Below are 27,958 nucleotides of genomic sequence, written 5' to 3' on the forward strand. Positions count from 1 at the left end.
ATGCAAATAAAGATCTTTGCATTTCGTTGCATATAATTCTCTCTTACATTCATTGCAAGATTTACATGATTTGGACGTTCCACATTTGATTTCATGGAAGTTAGATGATGTTACATCACATGTCTCATGTTAACTTTATGATGCTAGGTAAACACTCAAATTTGGGGATTTATTATATTCATGTTTACCTGTAATTCATGCGCCGAAGACCGGGTTCGAATCCCCACAGGTATGTGTGATCAATAATGATAACAGATGTCTATATCTTTGAGCACTAAATGATGTTGATGATTTGAGCAGGCTGACAACTGTCATTTAACAGTGGGGGGAAAGATCACAAAAGTCCTTGTTGTAGTCTGTGTGTGATCTGGTCCGAACTACGCAGGGCAACACTTGGGATATTTCTCGTTGTTCTCCATGTGTGTGGCAAAACAATGATGAGTCCTTCATGGTACTGTTTATAACTGAAAACCTTTTTGGGGCAGTTCATTGACAGTCATAAAGGATGTTGTGAGGCACAGGTTGATATACTGGCAATGTTTTCTAAAGATGGAGACCTATTTCAGGAAGGAAATACCTATGCTACTTCTTGACAATGAACACTCTTGGAGCAGAGTTCCTTTGTCGGCTGAATATTTCAGACAGTGCCATCAACCAGCTTGGTTCCACAGTCATGTCCTGATGTTGCCTTATTCTGGGTCAATAAGGGGAGAGAACTCAGTAAGTGCTGACTACAGAAATACCACTTCCTGTTTTGATCTATACTGTGCTTTGGTAACCGGGTGGTGGAGGTCTTGAAGGGTGCTGCCCAGGTGCTCTTTGGGGATAGGGAGGTCCTTGTTGGTAGGATTGTGCTTGAGGTTGTGGTCCTCGTGGGAAGGGCTGTCCTTGTTGATAGTTTTGGTAGTTTTGTCCTTGCTGGTACTGTTGTCCTTGATAGTATTGTCCTTGATAGGATTGTCCTTGCTGGTACCCTGCTTGTGGGTAGGGCAACCCTCCTTGTTGAGAGGGTGGTCCTTGTGAAGGGTACGGACCTTGTTGATAGGGTGGTCCTTGCTGTGTGGGTGGTCCTTGTGAAGGGTATTGACCTTGCTGAGGGGGTGGTCCTTGTGAAGGGTACTGACCTTGTTGATAGGGTGGTCCTTGCTGAGAGGGTGGTCCTTGTGAAGGGTATTGACCTTGTTGATAGGGTGGTCCTTGCTGAGAGGGTGGTCCTTGTGAAGGGTACTGACCTTGTTGATAGGGTGGTCCTTGCTGTGTGGGTGGTCCTTGTGAAGGGTATTGGCCTTGTTTATAAGGTGGTCCTTGCTGAGAGGGTGGTCCTGGTTGAGATGGTGGTCCTTGATTATAAGGAGCACCTTGAGGGTAGGTTGCAGGCATGCTCTGATTTGGGGGCAGGGCTGACTCTCTGTGAGTAGAGGGTGTAGCTGATGGTTTGTTGGAAGGTTCTGTATCAGCTGGTACTACAGCAGGCCTCTCGACAGGTGGTGAAGGGCGGATCCCTCTCATCTTGTAGTACTGTGTCACTTGTTGAGGTACTTCAAACAGGACGTGTCTGGCAAGCTCTACCTTCGAACTCTGAAACACAACACAACATATTATTGTACAGCACATGAATCATATCACAGAACCCTAAGTGAATATAACATGTCAATATTAGAGATTAATTCGTCTCAGTTATCTGCCCAAACATTGGGTATGATAGGCAAAACTGTGAAAATGATTTCAGTATGGATTACTGAAAAGAAGTGATGACACAAAATGTTTGTGAAACCAAACTCCAGGCCATTGCCAAAATGATGTTGATGAAAATCCTTGTGACCTTCACCTTTCATAAACGTCAATCAAAATTTAGAGGACTGTCATGTTAGAAAACAAAGGGTCAGACTGGGAAATGGTTATACTACGACTACTGTGGCTGCTGCTCATACTACTACTACTACTACTACTACTACTACTACTACTGCTACTACTACTATTACTACTGCTACTACTACTACTATTACTACTGCTACTACTACTACTACTACTACTACTACTATTACTACTGCTACTGCTACTACTACTATCACTCCTACAAGTGCTGCTACATCTGCTGCTAAAGAATATAGTAATGCTAAATGTGCATAAAAAGTGTTTATGAATGCTTTTGAGCATGACATTCTGTTTATAATGAACATTTGTATATGTGTGAACTTGGTGTCGAGGCCACTTGGCTGAAATACAGCTGTGCAATGCTAAATGTTACCAAACTCACATCATCTCCTACTAATAATATTGTTATTGTACAACTACTACAACAACTACTACAGCTAATACTGCTACTACTACTACTTTTACTACTACTACTACTACTACTACTACTACTACTGCTACTACTACTACTACTACTGCTACTGCTGCTGATACTACTACTACTACTACTACTACTGCTGCTGCTGCTGCTGCTGCTGCTGCTGCTGCTGATACTAGTATTACTACAAATACAACAATGTAGTTTCTACTACTACAGCTGCTACAGTAACTGCTGCTACTGCCACTACATCACCAGCTGCTACCACTGTCCCTAATTCTGGCAAATTACACCACAAATACACTAACACACAATGTCAAGGTAGACAGTAGTTTATTCAAAAGAATATTAACATATATAAAACATTTCAAAGGAAACAAAGTGTCACATGAAAAAAAACCGGGTACAATGACCAATATTTCAAGTCAGTGAATATAGGTTTATGGTGCTAGCAACATTCTTCCAGTAACACATGTCAAGTGAACGTACTGGAAACACACTACTGAAAACACATATGAAATGTTCATAAAATGAGCACTATATGACTAAACCAAACAACTAGAAATATCTCTATCAAAAGTACATTTATGAGATGAAATAACACATAAATATGATCAAGTTTTGATGAGGACAATAATGTATTGCCAGTGTATGAAATAAGGCCCGTCCGACCGACCGAGACGGGCTAGATTTCTGACGGACGGTCTATATTTACAGCTAGTCAGCCCGATGGTCTGGTAAAATTTTTAGATGTTCCATACATATGAGTAACATCACCATATTTGGTCTGGTTAAATCCATTTTGGGCTGGTAACATTTTGAAGTTACAGCCCTGATGTCTGGCTGGAATTTGGCTTATTTCATACACTGGTATTGTACATTTGTTCAGAATCTAACAGATATGAAGTATTCCTGTTTATACATTTCAAGAGCAGGATGAGGTAACCGGACCTGGACCAACTGAAGACTTTGCCTCCACAAAGAAAAAATAACTTTTTGCAAGTTGTCTAATAGAGCACACTGGCTGCACCATTGTCTAGGCCAGACAATGCAGTGACTGATATTTTCAGCACCAGTCCACACTCTGAGTACAAGGACATGCTCCCAACCAACTTACAAATTCAGTTTATACAATACATATGAATATACAATAATACTGCATATTCATCTCGGAAGAATATCTGGAACTGTCAAATCTGCAAGCAATTGAATTCTGTTCAGATCTTTTCTCTCATATAATGACTCAGAATGCAGGCCTGACAACAAATCCACAGAATGTCAAGGCCAAAACTTTCTACTCAACCAATCAGCATTAAGCGACATACAAGCATGCAAAACGTCATTACCAGCTGATTTCTGTTCCAGGAAAATGAACTTGAATGACTAGCTCCTGTCATAGACAATAAAGGAATTTCTGGTTGCCATGGCATCAACTTCAAAATGAGGGTAACACCATGGGTATATTTGTATATTTTTCATTTGCTAGGATCAAAATTTCCGAATTAAGGCGGTCAAGAAATGAATCAAGATTGTTCCAGAAAGATTGTCACAAGACTTGATGCAGGCTCTATGAAGATGTCAGATTTCAATGCAGACAGGTGAAGAGGAAAACATCTGATATTAATGAGCTTGATGTTGGTAACATATATTCCTTATTCATATGAATAACATAAGCCCTATACTGTACAGAAGAGTGAGTGAGTGGGTTGGGTTTTACACCCAGCAACATCACGGCAGGGGACACCAGAAATGGGCTTCACACATTGCACCCCTGTATGGAATCAAACCCATGACATGAAAACACTTTAACCACTAGACTACCCAACTGGCCCCTGAACACAAAGTACATTTAATGAGCATGGACATGAAACAGGAGAACAAGGGTGATACACAGGTATCATTATACAGAAGAAAGACACAAGCTCATCATGAAAGTTTACATAAACAAAAACAGGTTGGTTCATCAAGCCCAAAGCTACTTAACACTGTGAATGCTTCGGTAGCCTTTGGTAGCCATATATTAAACTAGCGTCTTCCACACAATAAGCCCTCTACAAGTACAGTCAAATCCTGATGAGTCGAATCGCTGGGGACCAAGTAATAAATTCGACTTATCGATGTATTCGAGACATAGGTATGTCTATGCGGGTATAAAAAAAGATGATCCAGTCCTAATTCCTCCGCCTAAGCATTTGTTTATCTAATGATTTCCCTATCACTAATAGGGGCACCTTATCAGTTCCAGTCTGATTAGCACAGACAGTGATTTCCGTAAAATCACTAGTCTGCCTATTGAACTCACCCGTCAATGGCGGAAAGGTGTGAGCCGCGCTGGTTCGTTAATTGGATCAGCTTGCTACACCAATCAACTTCTCATTGACTGACTTCGGCATATGTATACAAGATTGCTGTTGTTTGAATCTCATGGGACCAAATTTCCTTCTCGAGTCATCGTGTGTATTTATGAGACGAATTCGTGTAACCGGAAATCAAATGATGACAACTATAACAGGGAATGGTCGGGACCGACAGGTACTTCGAGTTATGCATAATATTCGAGACACCGGCATTCGACTCATCGGGATTTGACTGTATGTGTAAAAAACCACTGCCATGCCATAACAAATTAACTGTAATAACATGAAAGAATCTGGTGGCCCTCAGCTTGTTTTAAGTAGTATAATATTACAATAACATATCTGTTTATAATGACATATCAATTGAAAAATCACAGTCTAAGTAAACTTAGGCTCTGTATTATTCGTTACACTGCTATACAGAGTCTAACATAACCAAGTAGAAGGTCGTGTCAGCTAACCTTTAGGACTGACCAATCAGAACACAGCTTACCAAATTGCAAAAGTTAACATTCGCACATACTGTTTGAACCTTTATCTAAAAAACTTGAATGATTCTGAATGATAGTGATACACGCGATAAGTAAACAGTTGCTGAAAATAGCGTTTTTGTCAATATTCAAGGATGTCATCTTGCGAAATAGTATCCATGTCATTAGAAACCATAAGCGTATATACTGCAGGTCAAATATCTGTGTTTTATGCGGATTTTCGTTTGTTGATAGATTAGTGTCAGCGACCAGGGAAAAGGAAAAATAAAAACCGTTTTGTAAGTCCCGGCGAACCCTAACAAGTAGTCGTTGTCTGATTGGTTAAATCCATTCGGCAGTCTCGCGTTTGATTTGACGGTCAAAGGTCGCTCAAAGGTTAGCTGACACGACCTTCTACTAGGTTTTGTTAGACTCAGTACAGCAGTGTGAGGAATAATACTGAGCCTAGGTTTACTTAGGCTGGAAAAGTCAAAGACCACACGAATATGTAAACAATCACAAACTTACAAGACAGAGATACTGTAATCAGCAGTGAGTTTAGGCTAAAACACTTCAGTGGCAGTAATATCGCATCATGATGTTGGAAGAAATATAAACAGATACAGGATGTACATATTTAAATATTGAGAAACCAACAAGCACAGGTAAGGTGCTAACAAATCACAGATCACGGTGAATCTGAGCATCGAAACCCACCAACCTGAATGGTGGCACATAGCCCACCTGGCTACCTGTGCCCACAGAAGAGGGTTTTGAACGATGGACACATGATTGAAAGGCACAAATACTTTCCTCAACAACATTTAACAAGAATAACTTAGCAACAACAGCTCCTAAGAACAGTGAGTGAATATTGATTGATGCAGCATCAGCCATCTTGCAGCTGGTGGTGGTGACAAGAATATTATAATCAGCATGACCAGTGGTACATTTATAATCAGCATGACTCTGAGTTTGGTTTATGCTGCTTTTACATTGCAACAGAGACCACCCACACCAATACAATTTAAGCATTAGGCTACCCCACAGCCCACCAAGATTATCAGCTTACAAGATTATGTTAAGATGGTCAATAAGTTTGTCCTCTTTTTGCCAGGAGTCTGGGCCCCATTTCACAAAGCTATCGTAGCGCTACGACCGTCGTAAGTCTATGTTACGGTATAGCTTTGTGAAACAGGCCCTGATCCACAAAGCGTTCATAGTGCTGCGACTCATCGTCACTCTATACTTAAGCACTGGCTTACAAATGGTGTAGTGTTTACGGATAGGGTCCCTGTTCGATTAAAACTAATACTATATACTCTGTCCCACTCCTGATAAGTGATCTCCACCACAGGCCCTCGTGTCTTTGCGAAGATTAATGATTTAAAAAATATTGTTTTTTAGATGACCCCCGACTCAAAATGCTTCACAGTACAATACATCATGACAAGTCGGACACTCCGGTATACCCCACCCGCCTGCTTTGCCGATCGCTACGCTACCATCGCATGCAATCGATTAAAACTTGATGTCCTGAAAAGTGATCTCAGCTGGGTGATTGGTATGATAGAAGACAATCTAGTCAGTTTCCAGTGTGAAATGTGTTAACTCCGCATCTGTTTACTCCCCATCTCATAAAGTGATCATACATGTAAGTAACATTCTGTGTGTTTTCAGATCTCAGGCACTCACGTATGCTATCGGTGTAGATGATCTGATAAAAAAATCAGAATGCCCTTATTCATATATATGATGATATGAATAACTGCTGCTTAGTGTGGTAATATATTGCAGGCCTAAGCTGTGACTAGTTTCTATTTCATGTACATCTTATTTTACAATGAAAATATCTGGTTCTACCACTGTATCAATGGAATGAATATTTGGGGGCTTTTTCTTATCATAAACAACTAGTAAGCTATATACAACACACAAATCAAAGTGTCATCAATATAACGATAATAAGTATGATCAATTTGTGCACTGTACAACGAAGAAATCAGACTCACCAAACAATGATGGGAGGCTACAAACTTGATTAAACATATAAATAAACCATATAAAACTTGAGTGCTCATATAGAAAATCATATAAACTGATCACAATAAACACTGTGACAAACATGGCCACACCTCTACTGGCTTCAGTCATATATCAAGTTATACCATTCTAGGGAGGTATATAATCATTATAATGTATTGATAACCTAGTTTACCCTTCATAAACACTGTGACAAACATGGACGCACAGCTACTGGCTTCAGTCATGTATCAAGTTATACCATTCTAGGGAGGTATATAATCATTATAATGTATTGATAACCTAGTTTACCTTGCCATCATGAAATGCAACAACATTGTAACTATATATCATCAATAATTTGGGTAGATAAAATACTTTTGGTTCAGGCATTTCGACAAATTTCATAATATTATTTCAACACTATGAAGTAATGATAAGTATATATTTCAGTGTTTGTCAAACTTAAAAGAAAGATGAACTTTAGGAATGTTTACAGATAGAGTGACATGGGTCCCATGTAAATAGTTATGAAATAACATGTATCGTTGCTCAAGTATCCCAGCATATCTGTGATTAATTTTTGCCTCAAAGTTTACATAAACATGATAAATAGTCTATCAGGGTTTCAGATACCTCTTTTAGCCATTGAGTATTTTCTTCAGGTATTCAAGATGTTTTACTTCTTTGGGTCTGTTGGGCATTTTACCCCAATGAGTTGACATTTGTAGAAATAATTCGGCAAGAATTGTTGGATAAGGTAACATATGTCTCCAGTATCATTCTGCCCCACATGTGTAACACGCCTCAAAAGCTTATAACAGTGATATACATGTCTGTTTAACAATAAGTGACCCATAGCACTTTTCTATGCATTATTCACAGAGTCCAAACTTCATAGGTAAATAAATATATTAGTTAATATCCCAGTGTTGTTAAGTGAATTCTGTATGTCTTAACACTTACACAACCAGTTTATTACAATATAGTAAGGTTTTATGACGCTTGTAGCAATATTCCAGGAATATCACTGCAGGGGACACCAGAAATGGGCTTCATACATTGTACCCATGTGGGGAATCGAACCCTGTCAGCGTGGTGAGCAGATAATGTTACCATTAGGCTATCCCACCGCCCACAGTCTTTGACAGCAATACGATGCAGGTACAGATCATCAAAACTGTGAATCCCATTCTGTTCTTGAGTGGAGATGGTATCATCAACAACATCTGTTTGACTACGTCTACATGTGCGACTACACCATTGTGACACAGAAGCCCTGCAGACTTAGTGTCACCTTATAAGGAATTCGGCTGTCGTTTATGAGGGGATTGGGTCCATCTGCTGCCGTTTGTTGGGGTGGATGCCTTGAAGTCGGTAGTACTCAACGACCTGTTTGGGTACTTCGGCTAACACATGACGAGCCAGTTCCTCTGGGGTACTCTGAAAAATGTCGAAGGGAACCTTTGAGTTATTTATATCTGTCTTATCAACCAGTACAGCAACATATTTTTTATATTGCACACTTTATATGGTTAAATAGTGCTTATGAAAATTTAATCAATCATTCTGTTTGATACAGATTTTCAAGCTTTCACATTTTTCGCACATCTTTCCAATTTTTGGCTTTTATTAAATGTTATATCTTAATTAATTTCCTGATCTTCTTCAAGACTTAAATGTACATGTTATAATGGTTCCCTTGAACATTTTTCACATACCTGGTCAGTAGGCAAAAACAGCAGCAGTATTTCATCACAAAACTGTTTATTGTGGTCATATATGAAATGCACAGTGATATGGAAATTCAATGCTTGATATATGATTTCCATGCACCGGTACCTTATTAGTGCTGACAGCAGTCTGATTGTAATAAATTCACTTCTGTTGTTTTAGAAATCACGGGATATCAAACTGCAAAATCACAGGTGGTGATTGGTTTCATTTGTTTGGTGTTTAATGCCGCCCTCAGCAATATTCCAGCTATATGGCGGCGGTCTGTAAATAATCATGTCTGGACCAGACGATCCCGGGATCAACAGCATGAGCATCGATCTACACAACTGCGATACAATGACATGTGTCAACTAAGTCAGCAAGCCTGACCACCCGATCCCGTTAGTCGCCTCTTATGACAAGCATGGGTTACTGAAAACCAATTCTAACCCGCATCTTCACAGGTTCACAGGTGGCGAAAGACAGAGGAAATTAGAAAAGATAGCTGACTTTGTCTACTGACAAGTGAATTTTTAATTGAATTGTCCACAGACAAGTTGACAATCCTGCTAAGGCCAATTAATTTCCTGTTTTAAGGATTTTCTGTGACAAAACTAAGAAACACTATCATTCATTTCTGAAAATTTCCTTTGACATTAAAAATTTAACAAAGGATAAAAATGTTAAAAAACATATTTTTCTTTCCACAAAATCTACTTAGGTTATCCTTAAAACAAGAAAATGAATTGGTTGGGTGTAAAATCTGGACAAGTTTGCCTACCTGCTTGAACTCCCTGAATGGCACAAACTGCACGATGTCCCGCTTGACGGGCTCCCCGCTCGGAGCTCTCAGCAGCCCATCATCGCCATCCAGCTCCTCCATCATAGAGAAGTCAGCGCCACCTACACCTACGATGATGAGTGACATTGGTAACTTGGATGCCTCCACGATGGCCTGCTTGGTAGAGCTCATGTCACTCAGGACGCCATCGGTCAGCAGCAGCAGGATGTAATACGCCTGTATAATGGACAAGCAACTTATTGTCAGGTAGGTGAGTGAGCGAGCGAGTGAGTGAGTGAGTGAGTGAGTGAGTGAGTGAGTGAGTGAGTGAGTGAGTGAGTGAGTGAGTGAGTGAGTGAGTGAGTTGCATCATAACACCATCAAGCAAGGGTGTCTCATGAACAACCTTATGATCTCAGAAGGAAATGAGCAGAAAACCAATCAATTGACACTGACATGATAAGGGGAGGCAACTCTGCAGAAAGACCACTAGGACATTCTTGCCCATTACATGAACAATAAAAGTTCATATTTGAAAAGTTAATCACACACATATATTTAACAAGTAACATTTTCATAACATGTTTTAAATGCATCAATTTGGACAACAGCAAAGTTTGGCGAAAAAGTTTTTACAGTTTTGTTTTGGTAAATAACATTCCATCTGTGAAGACTCACATGTGCCCCTTTTGTTTGTTCTTCTCTTTGAGCTGCATATGCGAACCTAGCAACATGTCGGATGATGGGCGACACATTGGTGGGTCCGTACAGCTGGACGTGTCGGATACAGTTGGAGTAAGCTCCCAGCACACCGTCAATTCCTGGAGAAAACAAATTCACATTTAGTCGGATGACATGGATCACTACACCCGCGGATGGATTTCGTTTTGGTAAATAACATTCCATCTGGATGGATCACATGGATGGATGGATGGATTCCTGGATGGAAAACCAAATGGATGATGAAACACATGGTGGAGTGGATGGATGGATGGATGGGATGGATGGATGGATTCCTGGATGGATGGATGGATGGATGGATGGGATGGACTGGGTGGATGGATGGTGGGTGGGTGGGTGAGTGGTTTGGGGCCCGCATTTTTTATACAAACAAATCATTGCCATACATGTGAAGCATGTTTAGAGTTACCTGCCCTTGCCTGTACTTCATGTATCTTTTATTATCAGGATTTATTTTCAGTGACATGTAACAGATTTTCATCCATAATGTCCAAAAATATATTTCAAATTTTGTAATGATTTAGAAGAATTTTCTTTCACCTGTCATTGGGTAATATACCACACAAAAACTAAAGCTGAGTGAGTGAGTTTAGTTTTATGCTGCTTTCAGCAATATTCCAGCAACATCACAGCCGGGGACACCAGAAATGGGCTTCAAACATTGTACCCATGTGGGGAATAGAACCCAGGTCTTCATCATGACAAGCGAACACTTTAACCACTAGGCTACCCCATCGCCCCAAAAGCTAAAGAGCAACTTTGTGTTTTTTATGTTGTATGCAAATAACAAACAAATGCAAAAAGAATAACGCATCCTTAGGATATACTAGTAATCTGTAAGTCCACCTATCAGGACTCATCCAGTGGCTTCAGTACTCTGTAAATTCAGCCCCGACAAAACATAGTCTAGAACTCCACCAGACAGCACCTCACCTTGACAGAAGGGATTCTGCATATCGAAGTTGACAGCAAACTCATGAGAGACTTCCATTGCTGGGGGAATCTTGGCTCCAAACCCAAGGGCAGGGAACATCTTGTCACTGAAATGTGTAACATTTGTTTGAAAATATTCTAGATAAACCCACATGAATCATGGTGAAGATAATCATGATTATCAAATGGAGCAAGGTTATGGAGTTGATATCAATACAGTAACACATTTATTATGAACATGCTTATAACGAACTGATGGAAAGTATTAACTGTTGTTTGGTCCGATCCACTTTATGTGTACTTCAGATATAATGCGTTTAATGAACTACTAAAATTAGCGGTTCGTTTGAGTTTGTCATAACTGTAGTTTATTGTAGTTCTCCTTTCATAGGAAACAACAGAAAATACCTAAATGTCAGATGACATCTGTTTAAGAAAGTATCACTTTGTGTCCAGAGTCCACGAATCTGACCCTCGGACAATTAAGCAAAACGGTCCGATAGTCTCGCCAGCCCCAGTGTCCTACTGTATGTTTCACAATGACTTTGACTGAAGTTGTCACATGTGACATGTCACACTTGTTTGCTGTTTATAAACTTTACGGCTTGTTAATAATTTAATGCCAATTATATGAAATGTTAAATCTGAAATGTGTTTGATTTTTTTTCATGGGTCCTGTGCATTTTCAGTGGGTCAGACAGACATCTGAAACTTATAGGATCAAGTTACTTTGAAACACAGTACACTGTGTGTCTTGTGAAAATTTTTGCGGATTATGTTCCTTAATGTAACTCATGGTTTTCAACTAGAAATGAGAGCACAGTAACTTGTCCCAAGGTATAATGGAAGGTTGTAAAGTCGTCTCCCTTGAACAGAGGCAAACTATGACAATCATGTAAGTCAACATGTTTATGACAGTTCTTGCAATGCAAACACCAATCATAGCAGTCCTTGCAAATACTTGTAACCACAGTGGACTGAGTCTGTAATTTGGGAGCCTATTTCCACAATATATTGTACAACAGGCAACTCATCTGTTCTCAAACAAAGGTATGTCTTTTATAATTTTCCTATCCCTTTACACTCCCACCACTTTCCTCTACAATGGTGTAACTGCTTGTGTAAACAAAGGTGTAACTGCAAGTGTAACTACAGGTGTAAACAAAGGTGTAACTGCAAGTTTAACTAGGAGTAACTGCAGAGTGTAAACAAAGGTGTAACTGCAAGTGTAACTACAGGTGTAACTGCAAGTTTAATTGACTTAAATCGAGGGTGTAACTACAGGTAAACCGAGGCGAAACTGCAAGTGGCGTAACTAAAGGAATTCATCTACAGGTGTTACTGCAGGTGTAAACAAAGGTGTAACTGCAACTACAGGTGTAACCGTGTTAGGTGGTATCTATTTGTAATTAGTCCACAAAGGTGCTGTATTCTCAAAAAGTTCGGCCCATAACATGCAATACAGCAATTAATACTCCTTGTTGTAACCGTGTTAGGTGTATTTGTCATCATTCCTTGACAGTTAATGAATTTGTGTAAACAAAGGTGTAACTGCAAGTTTAACTACAGGTGTAACTGCAGGTGTAAACAGTGTTTAAGGTGTAACTGCAGGTGTAACTACAGTAAAACCGCGTGAATGTAAGGATTAACCGGGTGATTGATTGCCCATTAAGCTTATTTGCTGTTTTTAAAGAAAGCGGACATTATGGTGTACACCAATACGGTAAAAAGGTGTAACTGCTTGATATTGATGGATACATTCTCGAACAAGGTGATCTGTTTTAATTTTAATGTTGCGTCAATATTGTTTTATTCATTTGTAGCTATCATTGTTTAACTGTGAAGTGTGTAACTGCAGATGTAAACAAAGGTGTAACTGCAAGTTTAATTAAAGGTGTAACTGCAAGTGTAACTAATTATGATTATAAGACAAAGGTAAATATAACAGACTATTAACCAGGTGAATGTGCAAGTGTAACTGCAGGTGTAAACGAAGGTGATAACTGCAAGTTTACATAACTGTAGCCCGTAGGTGTAACTGCAAAGAGTTTAACTACAGGTGTAACTGCAGGTGTAAACAAAGGTGAAACTGCTGCAAGTTTAATTAAACAAAGGTGTAACTGCAAGTGTAACTACAGGTGTAACTGCAAGTGTAAACAAAGGTAAAACTGCTTGGCTACAGGTAACTACAACCGCAGGTGTAACTGTGTATGATATTGTGCAAAACTAGCAAAGGTGTAACTGCAAGTTTAATTAAAGGTGTAACTGCAAGTTTAACTACAGGTGTAACTGCAGGTGTAAACAAAGGTGAAACTGCAAGTTTAATTAAAGGTGTAACTGCAAGTTTAACTACAGGTGTAACTGCAGGTGTAAAAACAAGTGTAAAACTGCTTGTGTAACTACAGGTGTAACTGCAGGTGTAAACAAAGGTGTAACTGCAAGTTTAATTAAAGGTGTAACTGCAAGTTTAACTACAGGTGTAACTGCAGGTGTAAACAAAGGTGAAACTGCAAGTTTAACTACAGGTGTAACTGCAGGTAACTGTGTGTAAACAAAGGTGTAACTGCAGGTGTAAAACTACAGGTGTAACTGCTGTAAACAGGTGTAAACAAAGGTGAAACTGCAAGTTTAACTACAGGTGTAACTGCAGGTGTAAACAAAGGTGAAACTGCAAGTTTAATTAAAGGTGTAACTGCAAGTTTAACTACAGGTGTAAACAAAGGTAACTGCAGGAGTAAACAAGTGTAAACAAAGGTGTAACTGCAACTGTAAAGGTGTAAAACACTAAGGTGTAACTGCAGGTGTAAACAAAGGTGAAACTGCAAGTTAAAAAAGGTGTAACTGCAGTGTAAAGGGCAACACTACAGGCATAACTGCAGGTGTAACTACAGGTGAAGCTACACGTGTAACTGCAGGTGTAACTGCAGGTGTAACTACAGGTGTGACTGCAAGTGTAAACATAGGTGTAACTGCAAGTGGAATTAAAGGTGAAACTGCAAGTTTAATTAAAGGTGTAACTGCAGGTGTAACTACAGGTGTAACTGCAAGTGAAGCTACAAGAGCTACTTACGAATCATAATCCTGGCACACGTCCCCAACAGCTCGTATTGCCTGCATGTACTCGTTAGGCTGGTAGGGGTTGATGTAGTGCAGCGATGTGGGGTTACCAGGGTTACCATTGGAGGCTGTGAAATCTACACCTACCTGAAATCAAATAGTTTGACATCAACACCAACTTAAATGAAAAGTCATTCACAGTTACAAACAGAAACAATGGTGTTGTGACAAAATGGACCACAATGTGAATATGATTATCCCATACTTTAACATCAAGTTACGACAGTCGTAGCAATAAGATTGCTTTGTGAAATAGAGCTCTGGGCTTTATACTGCAGTCTCACTGCATACTACAGGTTATCATGGTAACAGTCTCATTTTAGTCATGATTAAAGCCAAACCATCAACATACTTACTGTAAAATTGATCTGCATGCCCCCCGAATATGAATTCTAAAAATGTGTGTTCCTTCATGATCTGCAATAGTGAATGAGTGAGTAATCATGGTGATATCACAATGAGGGGTATTTCAGTGGCAGCAAAGAGTCTCAGCTTATTGTGGGGGTAAATGGTAAAACCCAGGAACACTGATAAAGTGTTATCAGCACAAATCAGCATCAATTAGTGAGTGAGTGAGTGAGCAATGTACCTGCAACTCAACAGAGGGGGCACCAAAAATAAACCTCACACATTGTATCAATTCACAGGGTGGTTGGGTAGCCTTGTGGTTAAAGCATTCGCTCGTCATGCCGAAGACCCAGGTTCGATACAATGTGTGAAGCCCATTTCTGGTGTCCCCCCGCCATGATATAGTTGAAATATTGCTAAAAGCGGCATAAAACCAAACTCACTCACTCACACATGCATCAGTGGAGTCAATGCCAGGTCTTTAGTGTGACAAGTGCTCAAATCACTGGATCACCCACGACAACAGGTAACTGCATATGATCTGACTTACAGTTACACCACTCTTAGAAATAATCCAGCAATATGATGCAAGTGACACCAAAACTTTTACTATTCCCAGTGGGGAATAGAACCTGAGTTTTTCAGCGAGATGAACAAACACTTGAACAACTTGGCTACCCCTCCACCGCTCCTGATCAAAGTATCCACACTGATAGCTAAACATCACAACAAAAGTTAGTTCAACATTCAATGCCATGTACATACCTTCATGGATGTTAGCAAACATATTCCTGAATTGGTATAATTTTTCTTTTTGGACTTTTTCTTTGGGTTGATGACCGGCCAGGAATACTGGAACAAGATTCACAACAAGTGAGTAAATGAGCATACTATCCAAGTATGGAAAAACGCAATACAAATCCACTATTATTATTACTGTTACATTTTCTACCGTGCACAGGTGCTGGAACAAAAGTGTCCATTCTATTTGTTCACATCCACTCACAGCAGATCCTGGTGCAACAAAGGGATGTAACTTTGCATACCAAACTGCAGAATCTCGGATGACTTTACTTTGAAGATAGGAGAAGTTTGCAGTTTAAAGACAGACATTTTCAGTTAAACTCGAACAGTCCACAATTCAATGTAATCCAGTAGAGCATCCTAGTCTTCAGATATTCACTAATGTGGAGACAGATCGACCAGTGTTTCAGCCTGCAGCACCTACCTCCTGGTGACTGGCTTTCATCATCTCATCCACGGTGGTGGTGAAGCCAGCCGATGTAGTCGTGACTCCCGTCGCTGTCCCAGTCATAGATATCAAACTGAAGATACACAAACATGTCACAACTAGGATCAGGAACAACGACAATTCAGGGCAATGTAATCTCAGCTCTATGTCTGCCTTAGACTTTGTCAAGTATGGGGGCTATGATCATCGTGGAGGTTCTGGCTTCTGAAGACGTTTCGATTCATTAATAATTGCACCCGTCGTTACAGATTAACAAAGTCAACTACATCAGGTGTGATGGAATGGGGTTTAACGTCGCACTTAAGAATATTTCACTCATATGACGATGTCCATGCGTGTGTGTGTGAGTGAGTGAGTGAGTGAGTTTAGTTTTACGCTGCACTCAGCAATATTCCAGCTATATGGCGGCGGTCTGTAAATAATCGAGTCTGGACCAGATAATCCAGTGATCAACACAATGAGCATCGATCTGCGCAATTGGGAATGTGTTTTTACGTAGAGAGGCACTTTGAGAGGAAGTCAGTTCTCACCGAATCTCCTGACTTCTGTTGCCTGCACACAGCGTCGACAGAGGAACCTGGAATGGCCGCCAACTTGGGTTGAGAGAGTTCTTGATGACCTGGATCAGAAACAGTGTTATTACAACCACAGAAATATACTGGTTCCACTTCTTGCATTCTTACTCTAATCTGTGACTATTTCTTCATGTCAAGATTATGACATGATTCTAGAATCTGTCTGTGCAATGGGTCCAAAGTAAGCACCACGACCCCACTGTTTTATAAGCTCCAGGCTAGCTATTCTCGAAACGTTCGTAGTCCTAAGTTCTTAGGCCTACGAACACTTCGAGAGTAAGGGCCCTGCACCAGGGCACCATTCCACAAAATAATACTAGTATTACGCTTGTTTGTTTGTTGTTTAACACCACATTCAGCAATATTCCAGCTATATGGCGGCAGTCAGTAAATAATTCAGTCTGGACCAGACAATCCAGTGATGTTTCCGTTTTTATGAATAAAGATTAGTCTGATAAGCTCTTTGATAATAACTGACACAAGCGAGATCGATGATTGACCGATTATTCAATCAGTTGGTCCAGCACTAACCACAGTGGACTCACCTCAGTTCTGTGGACCACCTGCCAACTACGGTCCATTGTTGAGCGAAGAATCTCCAAATATGGATCAGACTTGCCAAAAAAGTCCTGCAAAATGAATTCCCCAGATAAGTATAAAATATATTAGCTTTAACATTAGCCAAGCCGAAGACTGATTTTGCTTTTCAAGATTCAATCTATTTTGTGATTATCAAAATGAAAAGGTTTTTACCTGTGTTTCCACATAGATATATACAGTCAAATCCCGATGAGTCGAATCTCTGGGGACCAAGTAATAAATTCGTCTTATCGATGTATTCGAGACATAGGTATGTCTATGAGAGTAGAAAAAAAGATGATCCAGTCCTAATTCCTCCGCCTAAGCATGTGTTTATCTAATGATTTCCCTATCACTAATAGGGGCACCTTATCAGTTCCAGTCTGATTAGCACAGACAGTGATTTCCGTAAAATCACTAATCTGCCTTTTGAACTCACCCGTCAAAGGCGGAAAGGTGTGAGCCGTGCTGGTTTGTTAATTGGATCAGTTTGCTACACCAATCAACTTCTCATTGACTGACTTCGGCTTATGTATACAAGATTGCTGTTGTTTGAATCTCATGGGACCAAATTTTCTTCTCGAGTCATCGTGTGTATTTATGAGACGAATTCGTGTAACCGGTATTCAAATGATGACAACTATAAAGGGAATGGTCGGGACCGACAAGTACTTCGAGTTATGCATAATATTTGAGACGCCGGCATTCGACTCATCAGGATTTGACTGTATATATAAATGTTTTCCCCACACCATCTAAGAAGATCAACACATATAACAAATAGAAATATGAAAGGAACTGTTGAAACTAGTGAGTAAAATACTATCAAAAAGAAGCAATATCGGGGGTAGCCTAGTGGTTAAAGTTTCTGCTCATCAGGCCAAAGACCCATGTTCGATTCCCCACATGGGTACAATGTGTGAAGCCCATTTCTGGTGTCCCCCTCCGTGAAATTGCTGGATTATTGCTAAAAGCGGCATGAAGCCCAACTCACTCACTCACTACAGCAATATCACAGCAAGGGACTCTAGAAATGGGCTTTATCCACTGTAGACTGTACCCATGACAGGAATCGAACCCAATTTGGCCAGATGTGCTTTATCCACTAGGCTTCCCCATTGCCTGTCATATTTCTAACCAACTGTGACCATAAAAACTATCAATTTTTACACACACTACTGACAATACCACTGGTGTTTTCAAAATTACTAAAAATATAGTACAACCGAAAGGCAAACAGGTGCATAGCATTGATATGACTGTTACTATGGTTACGATATGACTGTTTCTATGGTTATGCTCGTACCTTCTTGTCCAGGTTTTTCCCTCTAAATGTCATGTAAGCTATCTCGCCTCCCTCCTTCACCTCTTCTGCTCGAACCTGAAGCCAAAATATGCAATGAGTTGCATATCACTGACACAAAAACAGTGAATTTATTAACAACCTATAAAGTCAAGGGGTTAGAAGGTACTTGAGGTTTTAAGAGGTTTTAAAGCAAATAGACAAGTTCCTGCTATGAACTAACTATCTTGAATCTATAATGCTGCTACAAACATACTATTATAACTCCATTTCCAGCTGTCAGCCCCAGACGATCCGGGTTAGAATTGTTTTCATTAACTCATGCTTGTCGTAAGAGACAGGGAGACGATCTGGGTTAGAATTGTTTTCATTAACCCATGCTTGTCGTAAGAGACGACTAACGTGATCGGGTGGTCAGATTCGCTGACTTGGTTGACACGTCATCATATCCCAATTGCATAGATTGATGCTCATGCTGTTGATCACTGGATTGTCTGGTCCAGACTTCGATTATTTACAGACTGCCGCCATATAGCTATAATATTGCTGAGTGTGGGGTTAAACCACAAGCAAACCAGCTCTCAGTTACTATAATGACTGTTAAGACTTGATTTACCAAAACAAACTTACTATTAAGGTTCCATTTTGGGAGACAAACTTACTATTTGGACTTCATTTCCCGAAACAAACTCAATATTAGGATGCCAAAATGCCCCACCATTAGGGACCATTCATAATTTATGGCTAGAGGGGGTGATGATGATTTTTATGGAGAAGCATGTACAAAGTAAATGAAACCCCCAAAGATTTATGTACAAAGAAAATGACCCCCCTGCATGTCATGTACAAAATCAATGACACACCCCTACTTCCCATAATTTTTAAACATAATTTTAAAAATATTTTCATGTACAACATAGCTGACCCCCTAGAACGTGTGTACAAAATTGATGACCCCCTCTATCATATAGGTGGAATATTGCTGAGTGCGGCTCACTCCTATCTACCCAATACAAAATGGGTGACCCCTCCTTAAAATCATCATCACCTCCCCTAGCCATATATTATGAATGGTCTCTTAGTACTCCCATTCCTGCTATGAACTTACTGTTATAACTCCATTTCCGGCCTTGGTTCGACCATCGGGCATCAACAAGTTTTTAGTGAAGGGGTTGCTGGAGACCAGCTGAAACACACAGAAAATGGAGGATGGGAAACAGGTAGACATGATGCGAAACATTATAAAACTCAACATGTTGGATAGTTCTCATGATTTGCCAGTTTGTGAAGAGACTCACTATTAAAGTACTGTCGGAAATAGAAAAAAACCCTGATTTTTCGCATCATTTATATCTACAATTTATGTAGTTGATATGTGAAAGTGTGAAATATCTGTTAAACTAAGTTCGGCCTAACTACAGTCTCAGTGGTAGAGAGATAGGAAACGTAGAAAAAGGACTTTACTGAGGAGAGATTAGTGCAGAAATAATCAATGCAGATTTTTCTAAGTCCAAAGCAACTTATTTGGAACAGACCATGACTTTATGCAAATTAGTGTACGATGATACTGTATTGCAAAGGACACTTTTTAAATACCCATTTCAAAAATAAACTTATCTTTATTATACAATAGCTGACGTAAACAATAATAACTTTAATAGTAATACTGAAACTATGAAGGATGTAGCTACCATGGAGTCCCACTATCACTATACAAAGAAACAGGTAGGAGGGGTCGTCTCAAACGGTGTGTCAGGACGGGTGTGACAGACGGTGGTTGGGGTCGGGCTGGGTGATAGAGATATCAGCTGAGATAAGATAATCCTTTTGGGGAAATAGATTGGGGAAGCAAACGGCATGTCATAACAATTTCCAAACACAATCCAATCCTGTCGATCTTCGGGTGGCCATGCCACCTATATATTCTGAGACATTTAATGCGAAGGCTCATTTAAGCTTTTGTATGCGTATCATACTCTTTTACATATCTCAACATAAACTTTGTGAAAGAAAGACACGTAAGATGTCAATCAATAGATGAGACACATTCAACACACATGATAAAGCATAAACTATCTTTGAGATGACCCCTTGTGCCCGTAGGTAGCACGTGCATTTCATACCAGGTGAGTCGACGGTCCGTCGTCATACTCGTTATTTCGACATAAGCCATTTGCAATTGTGTAAATTTTAGAGATACAGAGTAACAGCCTAAAAACAGTTTTTTTCTAATTCCGACAGTACTTTAGTAGTGGTATGCTATGAATATATATGCAGATAGTTATCTCCCTTGAACCGCCATGTACCGTTGAAAAATTGTTAAGAAAAACATCTGACTAACAAGTTTGAAACACCGCGACTGTGACTGTGAGTGTAAACGCAAAGTTAGCGCTTCATAGCATGAATCAAGCCCTAGCTAGCCTGTCAATATGTCAGTCTTGTATTTCTCGAGATATCATCCATCAAAAATAAACTCCAATTTCACAGCCTAAATTCGTCATGTTCTCTCACGAACACATACAACTGTGAATATGTACAGTCACAAAACAACAAGCTACTGACCTGACCCAGGGTACAGTCCAACTGACCGAGGAAGTCGTCATCAGACAGTTCAGGTGTTGCGTTGTCAAGATCGTACACGGCTATCCGGCATTTCTGAACTTCTTCAAAATAGTAGTTCACTTTAAAGCATCGGGAGAACTTGGGATCCAAGCAGTTCTTTATGTTTTCTGTTCTTCCAATCTAGAAAAAATTACACAGGATTCAAATACGAATAGGGACGTTGGGGTAGCCTAGGGGTTAAGCGTTCACTCGTCAAGACCCAGGTTTGATTTCCCACATTCACTCGTGAACGCTTTAACCATTAGGCTAATACACCGCCCCTTCACAATAAGTGAGTGAGTGAGTATGGTTTTACGCCGCTTTTAACATATTCCAGCAATATCACGGCGGGGGACACTAGAAATGGGCTTCACACATTGTACCCATGAGGGGAATTGAACCCGGGCCTTCGGTGACGCAGAGCTTAACGCTTTAACCACTAGGCTAACCCACCGCCCCTTCACAATAAAGGTAAAACACTAGTTATAAACATTCTTCTTTCTTTACATTTCATTTATTAATAGACTATCAGAGCTACAGATAACTTTTTGGGTCATTGAGTTATGTACTCTTTGTGTTCATCTCAATTGGGTATCCTAATTTTTCTTGGAGTAACCAAATGAATTGTACCCACCTCACTCAAACTCAATTGGGTATTTTGCCATTTCCCATTTACTGTTAAAATATAATAAAGTCCAAAGTTGTTTTAGGTGTTTGTTATTAATGTTTGATCTCTAATATGAGAAACGATAAGAAGGTGAGGTGAAATTGGGTTTAACGTCGTGCTTGAGAATATTTCGCTCATATGACGACGTGCGTGCATGCGTATGTGTATGTGTATGTATGCGGCTGCTTGTACTAGCCCAGACTTAAGCTGGTTTTATAGTGCTAGCCCACTGAGATACCATGCCGCAGTGAAGCATGAATACCCCACTCAGACACATTATACTGACTCCGAGCCGACCAGTCCTTGTTGTACCCATTAATGCCATATGTTAACGTGCCAGGCAGGGACCAACAAGTACCATATTTTAACGTCTTTTGGTATGACGTTCATGTCGGGGAATAGAACCTCATAACCAGTTATCCGCTCTTTGGGTGGGCTTGGCTCTAACCACTACACCACGGAAGCGGTCAAAACTTAATAAGAAAGACTGCAAGTTGCCAAGTTTATGTGCTGAAATAGAACCTCTCAATATACCTCAGTTATTTTATCTATTTTGTGTGTACAATGCTTGTAGTTAAGTGAAGATCAAATTTATTGAGTATTTTACAAAAAGTCAAAATTGTAATAGTTATAATTACAGTACCATGTGTACGCTAAATCACTTAATAGGAATTGACATTTTCAAATAATTATTTATGTAATTTACGCAGATAACGCAGCTTATCTGTACCTCTGGACTATTATATATATAAAGAATAAACATACTGTTTAATGGCCATGGTGTGACCCAACTGTGTGACACATGTTCTCTGCTTTTTGTCTTTGTTGTTCGCTGGTGCTTTTGCTTGCAGTCTGTCAATTTGACAACCAATGATTTTGCTGTATATAGTTATTTATTTAACGAATACCAAAGAAAACAGAATAAATGAGTTTTTTTCAAGACTTTTCTTCTTTACCAGATGCAGATTTCCCATACCCTCTCATGGAGGCAAAATATAGCAGAATCAAAGTTGCAGGTGTTTCTGTCTTCTTTTATGACATCAATATGAATCTTTTAATTCTTATTTTTTCTATTTTATACTGACGACCGACTGAACTTTAGACCATGGTGGCTACGTGAAACACACACAAAAAATGCTGCCCGTACAAGCATCTACCAGATCCATGAACGTTTCGAGATGCCCACTCCTACACCTCTACCCAACACATCAATTCCCAGCTTACACCAATCCCCAGCTGCCCATGGACTGAACTATCAATGGGCAGCTATTGGACAGGTACTGAGGTAGGAATAAACCAACATAAGCAATAAGTTTCACATGTTCAACTGGCTTATTAATGCATCAACAAGCATCAAATACTCACAATAAAATTCACATCCCCTGTTAAAACAGCTTGCTTGGTAAATATGTTAAACATATCATAGAAAATTACATAAATCTATTTCGATTTCTAAAATAACGATGAAAACAGTGTTAAATTCAAGGTTTAATACACGTAACACTCCTTAGTTGTATAAATACAAACAGTGAAACGTTATGAAAGTTACACGACCACCGCAAATTAATTATTAGATTTTCAACCAAGATATCTGTACACAGTATTCACGTTTTTGGAAATGATTAAACAGGAAGTATTTACATTTTTAACGAATGTTTTGTAAAACTGAACAAGGCATCTGTGTATTCAGATATTCATCATGGGAGTCATTTTTTACGCCATTCATTCAAATAATTTAGTTTTAATGAGCTTGATAAAAGATAACATAATCATATTCTTTACAGTATATAAATAACATATGTTTGCAAAACCTATGTTATTAAGCACAGACCTCCAGTGCATGCGCACTGTGGTCTAGCAGCCAACATGGTTTCAAGTATGGAAAGACGATCTGATATTCTTCTCAATTCTTCTAATATAAGACTCTGCTGTGCATTATTGTAATGTACACGTTCTTCTTTATCACATGATATAATAAATATTTCCAATATGGTGGTATTTTCGCCTTGATTTGCGTAAAACAGCCGGTGTCTGAACACACCTTGCTCACTGCACTGATTATTGTTAGTTTCATATCACTGGGCTACGCTTATAACCACAGCTCTATAATGTACACAAGAATGCATAGGTTTAGTTTTGGTTGCTTTCAGCAATATTCCAGTGGTCCACAACAGAAATGGGGACACACATTGTAGCCATGATTGAATTGAACCCGGTCTTCGGCTGATGAAGGAAAGCATTAACCACAAGGCTACCTCACCACCCCAATTCAGCAATATCACTGGACAGGTCACCTAAATAGGCCTTCACCATGTTCACACATTGTGAATACTTGGGGTCCCATGTAGCAGCCCAGAATAACCCCCCACCAGATTATACCCTGGGGTAAACTATAGGCTAGCCCAGTTTTTACCTGAATGTATATTCTGGACCAGGCTAAAGTATACCCCTACAGCCCAGACTATACCCCCCAAAAAATTATGTTGACAATTCACTCAATATGAGTGAGTGACTCCAGGCAATGGTCTCGGTCAAATAAAGGTATTTGTAGGTGCATTTCATTTATTTTACTGCATAATACAAAATTTATGAAGTTTTTGTAAAACCTATGTTATGAGTTATGTACACATCTCCCTCCCTCCCTCCCTCCCTCCTCTCATGCGTGCGTGCTATGGCCTAGGTCAGGCGTACTCTGGCCACTTACACCGGTCTTAAGCATGGTGAGCAAACACTATAATCACTAGCACCCCCCTATTGGTAGTGAAGGTAGCAGGGATAGAAAACTCCTTGTCTGTGTATTAGAACCTTAAACATACATACTACTACACGAGAGAAAGACAAGTTAGAAAGGGTTAGGCTTTGAACATTAGCATGTTCAAACATGATACAGGGGTGCACAGTTACCATATTTATATAAAACATCAGGAGATATCGTTCATGTGATCACAAAGAGAACACAATGCTTTTCTTTTATCCCCTGTAAAAGGCTTAACCCAGTTCACATAGGCTGCATGGTTCCCCATTTAGAATTGCAGACGCAAAGACCCGTTTGCTATTCATATTCATGAGATGTTTCCGTGACACAAAATTGTTATTTGGAACAATTTGTATCAAGCTACGGAAAGATACTGAGATTGCCAAAATAATCTGAATGCAGTAACCTTCCAGTTTACTTGTGATTACGGTCAACAAACAAGTAAAACTTATAGCAAAATAGCATTATTTATGACATTTTCAGTGGTCTATTCTCTTGTTTTAATATATCAAGTATATTTTCTAACTATGTAAGTACTTTTTCATAATTTTACAGTACTTTTCAAGTACTTTTTGTTATTTTCAAAAACTCAAGCACTTTCAAGCACCACGCAAGTATTCAAGGACTTTCAAGCATCGTGTGAACCCCTTAAATCAGGGAGAACAGAAGATGAGGCACACACTAATTAGTACAAATGGTAGAGAAAGCAAGACAAGTGACCTAAAGCTGTTGAAGATGAATTACATTTTCTGGTTAACTGTGATTATTATTCAGATCTCAGATATAACCTTTGGAAAGAAATAACCAGTGTCCATCCTCTATTCCCATCTATGTCAGCAGTAGACAAAATGGTACTTTTACTTACAAATAACCAGTTCGTAAAGCCCCTTGCCGCACTCCTCCATACTATGTTTAGGCGCCGAAATATTTCCGTTGAATAGTCTAATCTATTTTGTTAATAAGGTCAGCATTCACTCAACATGTTTGCTATTTACATAATTTATGCTTTTTAGCGTAAGAAGGTGAATGTGTGTGTGTGCGTGCATGCGTGCATGTGTTTGTGCACATGTTTGAGCTTGCATGTGTTTATGTGTGGGTGTGTTTTTATTACCAATGTTATTATACAACTGTGATATCTGTGTCTCACAGGCCATACGGCCGGATGCTGTTTTTAAATCCTGGTAATAATATAATGTCTTTTTTAATGAATTGCAGCATGTGACACGTTTATAAACTATATTTCTTCTTCTTTCCATCCCTGGTGTAGATTATCCCTATGTAAATGAATAAGACAGAAAAGCTGATGAGACAGAGTTAAGACGTTTTTGGTTTCCCGTTTTTGTGTGAAAAAAAGTATTACATTGCAAAAGGAAAAACAACAAATGGTACTCACGTATTACACAAGACATGTACCTACTACATTGGATTAGGTCCCTAACCCTAACCCTAAACCCTAACCCTAACCCTAATCCCTTGAAATAATCCTAATAAATAGAATGCATTGACCGAACCACCGGACATGTACCTACTACATTGGATTAGGTCCCTAACCCTAACCCTAAACCCTCAGCCCTATCCCTTGATTGGAATTTGGGACCAAGAAATTCTTTTGTTACCTCATCCCAATGGCCTCCTCGTCGGCTCATGTAGAGTACCGCACATGGATCTGATTTCGACATTACATCCTTGTCCAGTAGATTACGACACTCAATCCGCAGTTCCACTTTGGACACACACTGATCTGCTGTGGTTGGGGGACGGGGTGCATTTGGGTACATTTGTGGTTGTGACATTCTTAAACCTACAAAGAAAATCAAAATACTGTAACCATGGTGACAAATAACACAATGACAACCACACGACCAAACAACACCATAATTTAAAAGAGGATTTCAAAAGTTTGGAAATCATTTTTTATTTTGTTTAATAATTAGCACATAAATACAGACATAACATCTACCATATCACATAAATGTAGAGCCTATATTACATATATCACACATCTGGGAAGACTGTTCCCTGTTCTGGTTGCTGTGGTAACAGAGTCCATTACAGAACTGGCAGAATTTGGGGTTTCCATCCGACATGCTTGAATGAACATATGATCAAAAGTTAATGAAACATACCATTCAAAAACGTAGGTGATACTCCATTTTGCAAGCATACCTCTAGCCACTGACAATGCATATGACAAAAAGTAATATATATCCATACAGATGAAACATTTCCAAAAAAATAGAACAAAGTGTCACATTTTCTCTTAATGTCTCTTCATCATCTGTTTCCTACTTGGCTTTATCACTTGCATTTTATCAATCTTGTAAATCCAATATCCCCTACTTTTTTTTTAATGGTATAATATAACTGTCTGCTGAAATGAAAAATGGCCTGCAATAAGATTGTTTATACAGGGATGAGAATGAAGTTTTGAGAAAAACTCTGAAAACTAGCCGGGGGTTTAGCATCTATCGGATTTAGACGATTCACAAAATGACCCTTGGCCTTATGAAATTCCCTGAATTCCGCGGATCCGCAGACAATTCTCATCCCTGTTTATATAAATCATGGACATCTGAATTCTGACATTCTTGCTTTACAAATGACAGGTTGTCAGCCAACTTGAAATAAACCAGTTTACGAACTAGTTGACATCTGCCATACCAAGGGGGTCAGGACATGTCCGAATCCTGCATCTGGTACCTGTAGCTGACAACTACTCAGCAGCCCCACCCCTACCCAACTGCACCATTTTCTAATTCTAGGGAATTTCTAGGAAATAAACTCTATCACTCTCTTGATGATTTTAAGAACAATCTGAAGACAGACCTTTCCACAGTGGCTAAGGAATGATTTGTACATTCCATGCACATAGATTTAATGCGCCATAAGCACTAGTGGGTGGACACGGCGCCTAAAGAAATAGACATTATTATCATTATTAACTTGGTGATTATAAACAATGAGAGGACATCATTATCTACAAGCAAAGTAATTCAACAGCCTATAAGTGTCACTGTCGTTTGTAAAAAACATGAACAATATCTGACAAAATACCAACAAAATTATAACCCATACTTTCCATTGCCTGATATTTGAAATGATGAGTCAGATCACAGGGCCTTGAAATAACATTGTATACAAACAAACTCGTAGACGAGGACGAAGTGGTCAGACTGAACCAAATTTAAAAATCATTTGCACTATGATTCGGACAGGTCATGACATATTCAAAGAATGATGGTTCAGATAGTCTAAATTTTCTAAATTCAACACTCACAGTGTAGAAAGCTTACTTTATGTGTCAGCCCGCTAAGTCCGTCAGAGTAACTCGTGATTTTAGTGACTTCAGCTATTATATACTGTCTACGTCACTTGTTTCATTACAACGGACGCTATTTGTGCACAGCAGACGCTTGCAAAACACTACGATAATACTATTTCCTGCTTC

General features: G+C 39.4%; 1 protein-coding gene across 1 annotated transcript; it reads right to left on the reverse strand.

Annotated features, from left to right (window-relative positions):
- Positions 1–27,958, reverse strand: LOC124259302 (copine-3-like). The gene is given in 17 exon segments (XM_046693409.1): positions 1–1,139; positions 1,320–1,578; positions 9,640–9,876; positions 10,318–10,460; positions 11,314–11,420; positions 14,384–14,517; positions 14,787–14,810; positions 14,812–14,847; positions 15,544–15,630; positions 16,007–16,103; positions 16,561–16,649; positions 17,151–17,234; positions 18,491–18,565; positions 19,596–19,673; positions 21,050–21,229; positions 26,127–26,311; positions 27,804–27,958. Coding segments are annotated over 16 exon segments (2,187 nt in total). The 5' UTR covers positions 26,304–26,311; positions 27,804–27,958; the 3' UTR covers positions 1–759.

The sequence above is a fragment of the Haliotis rubra genome, unplaced genomic scaffold (genome assembly GCF_003918875.1).
Source record: "Haliotis rubra isolate DU_JTF1 unplaced genomic scaffold, ASM391887v1 Scf717, whole genome shotgun sequence".
Classification (NCBI taxonomy): domain Eukaryota; kingdom Metazoa; phylum Mollusca; class Gastropoda; order Lepetellida; family Haliotidae; genus Haliotis; species Haliotis rubra.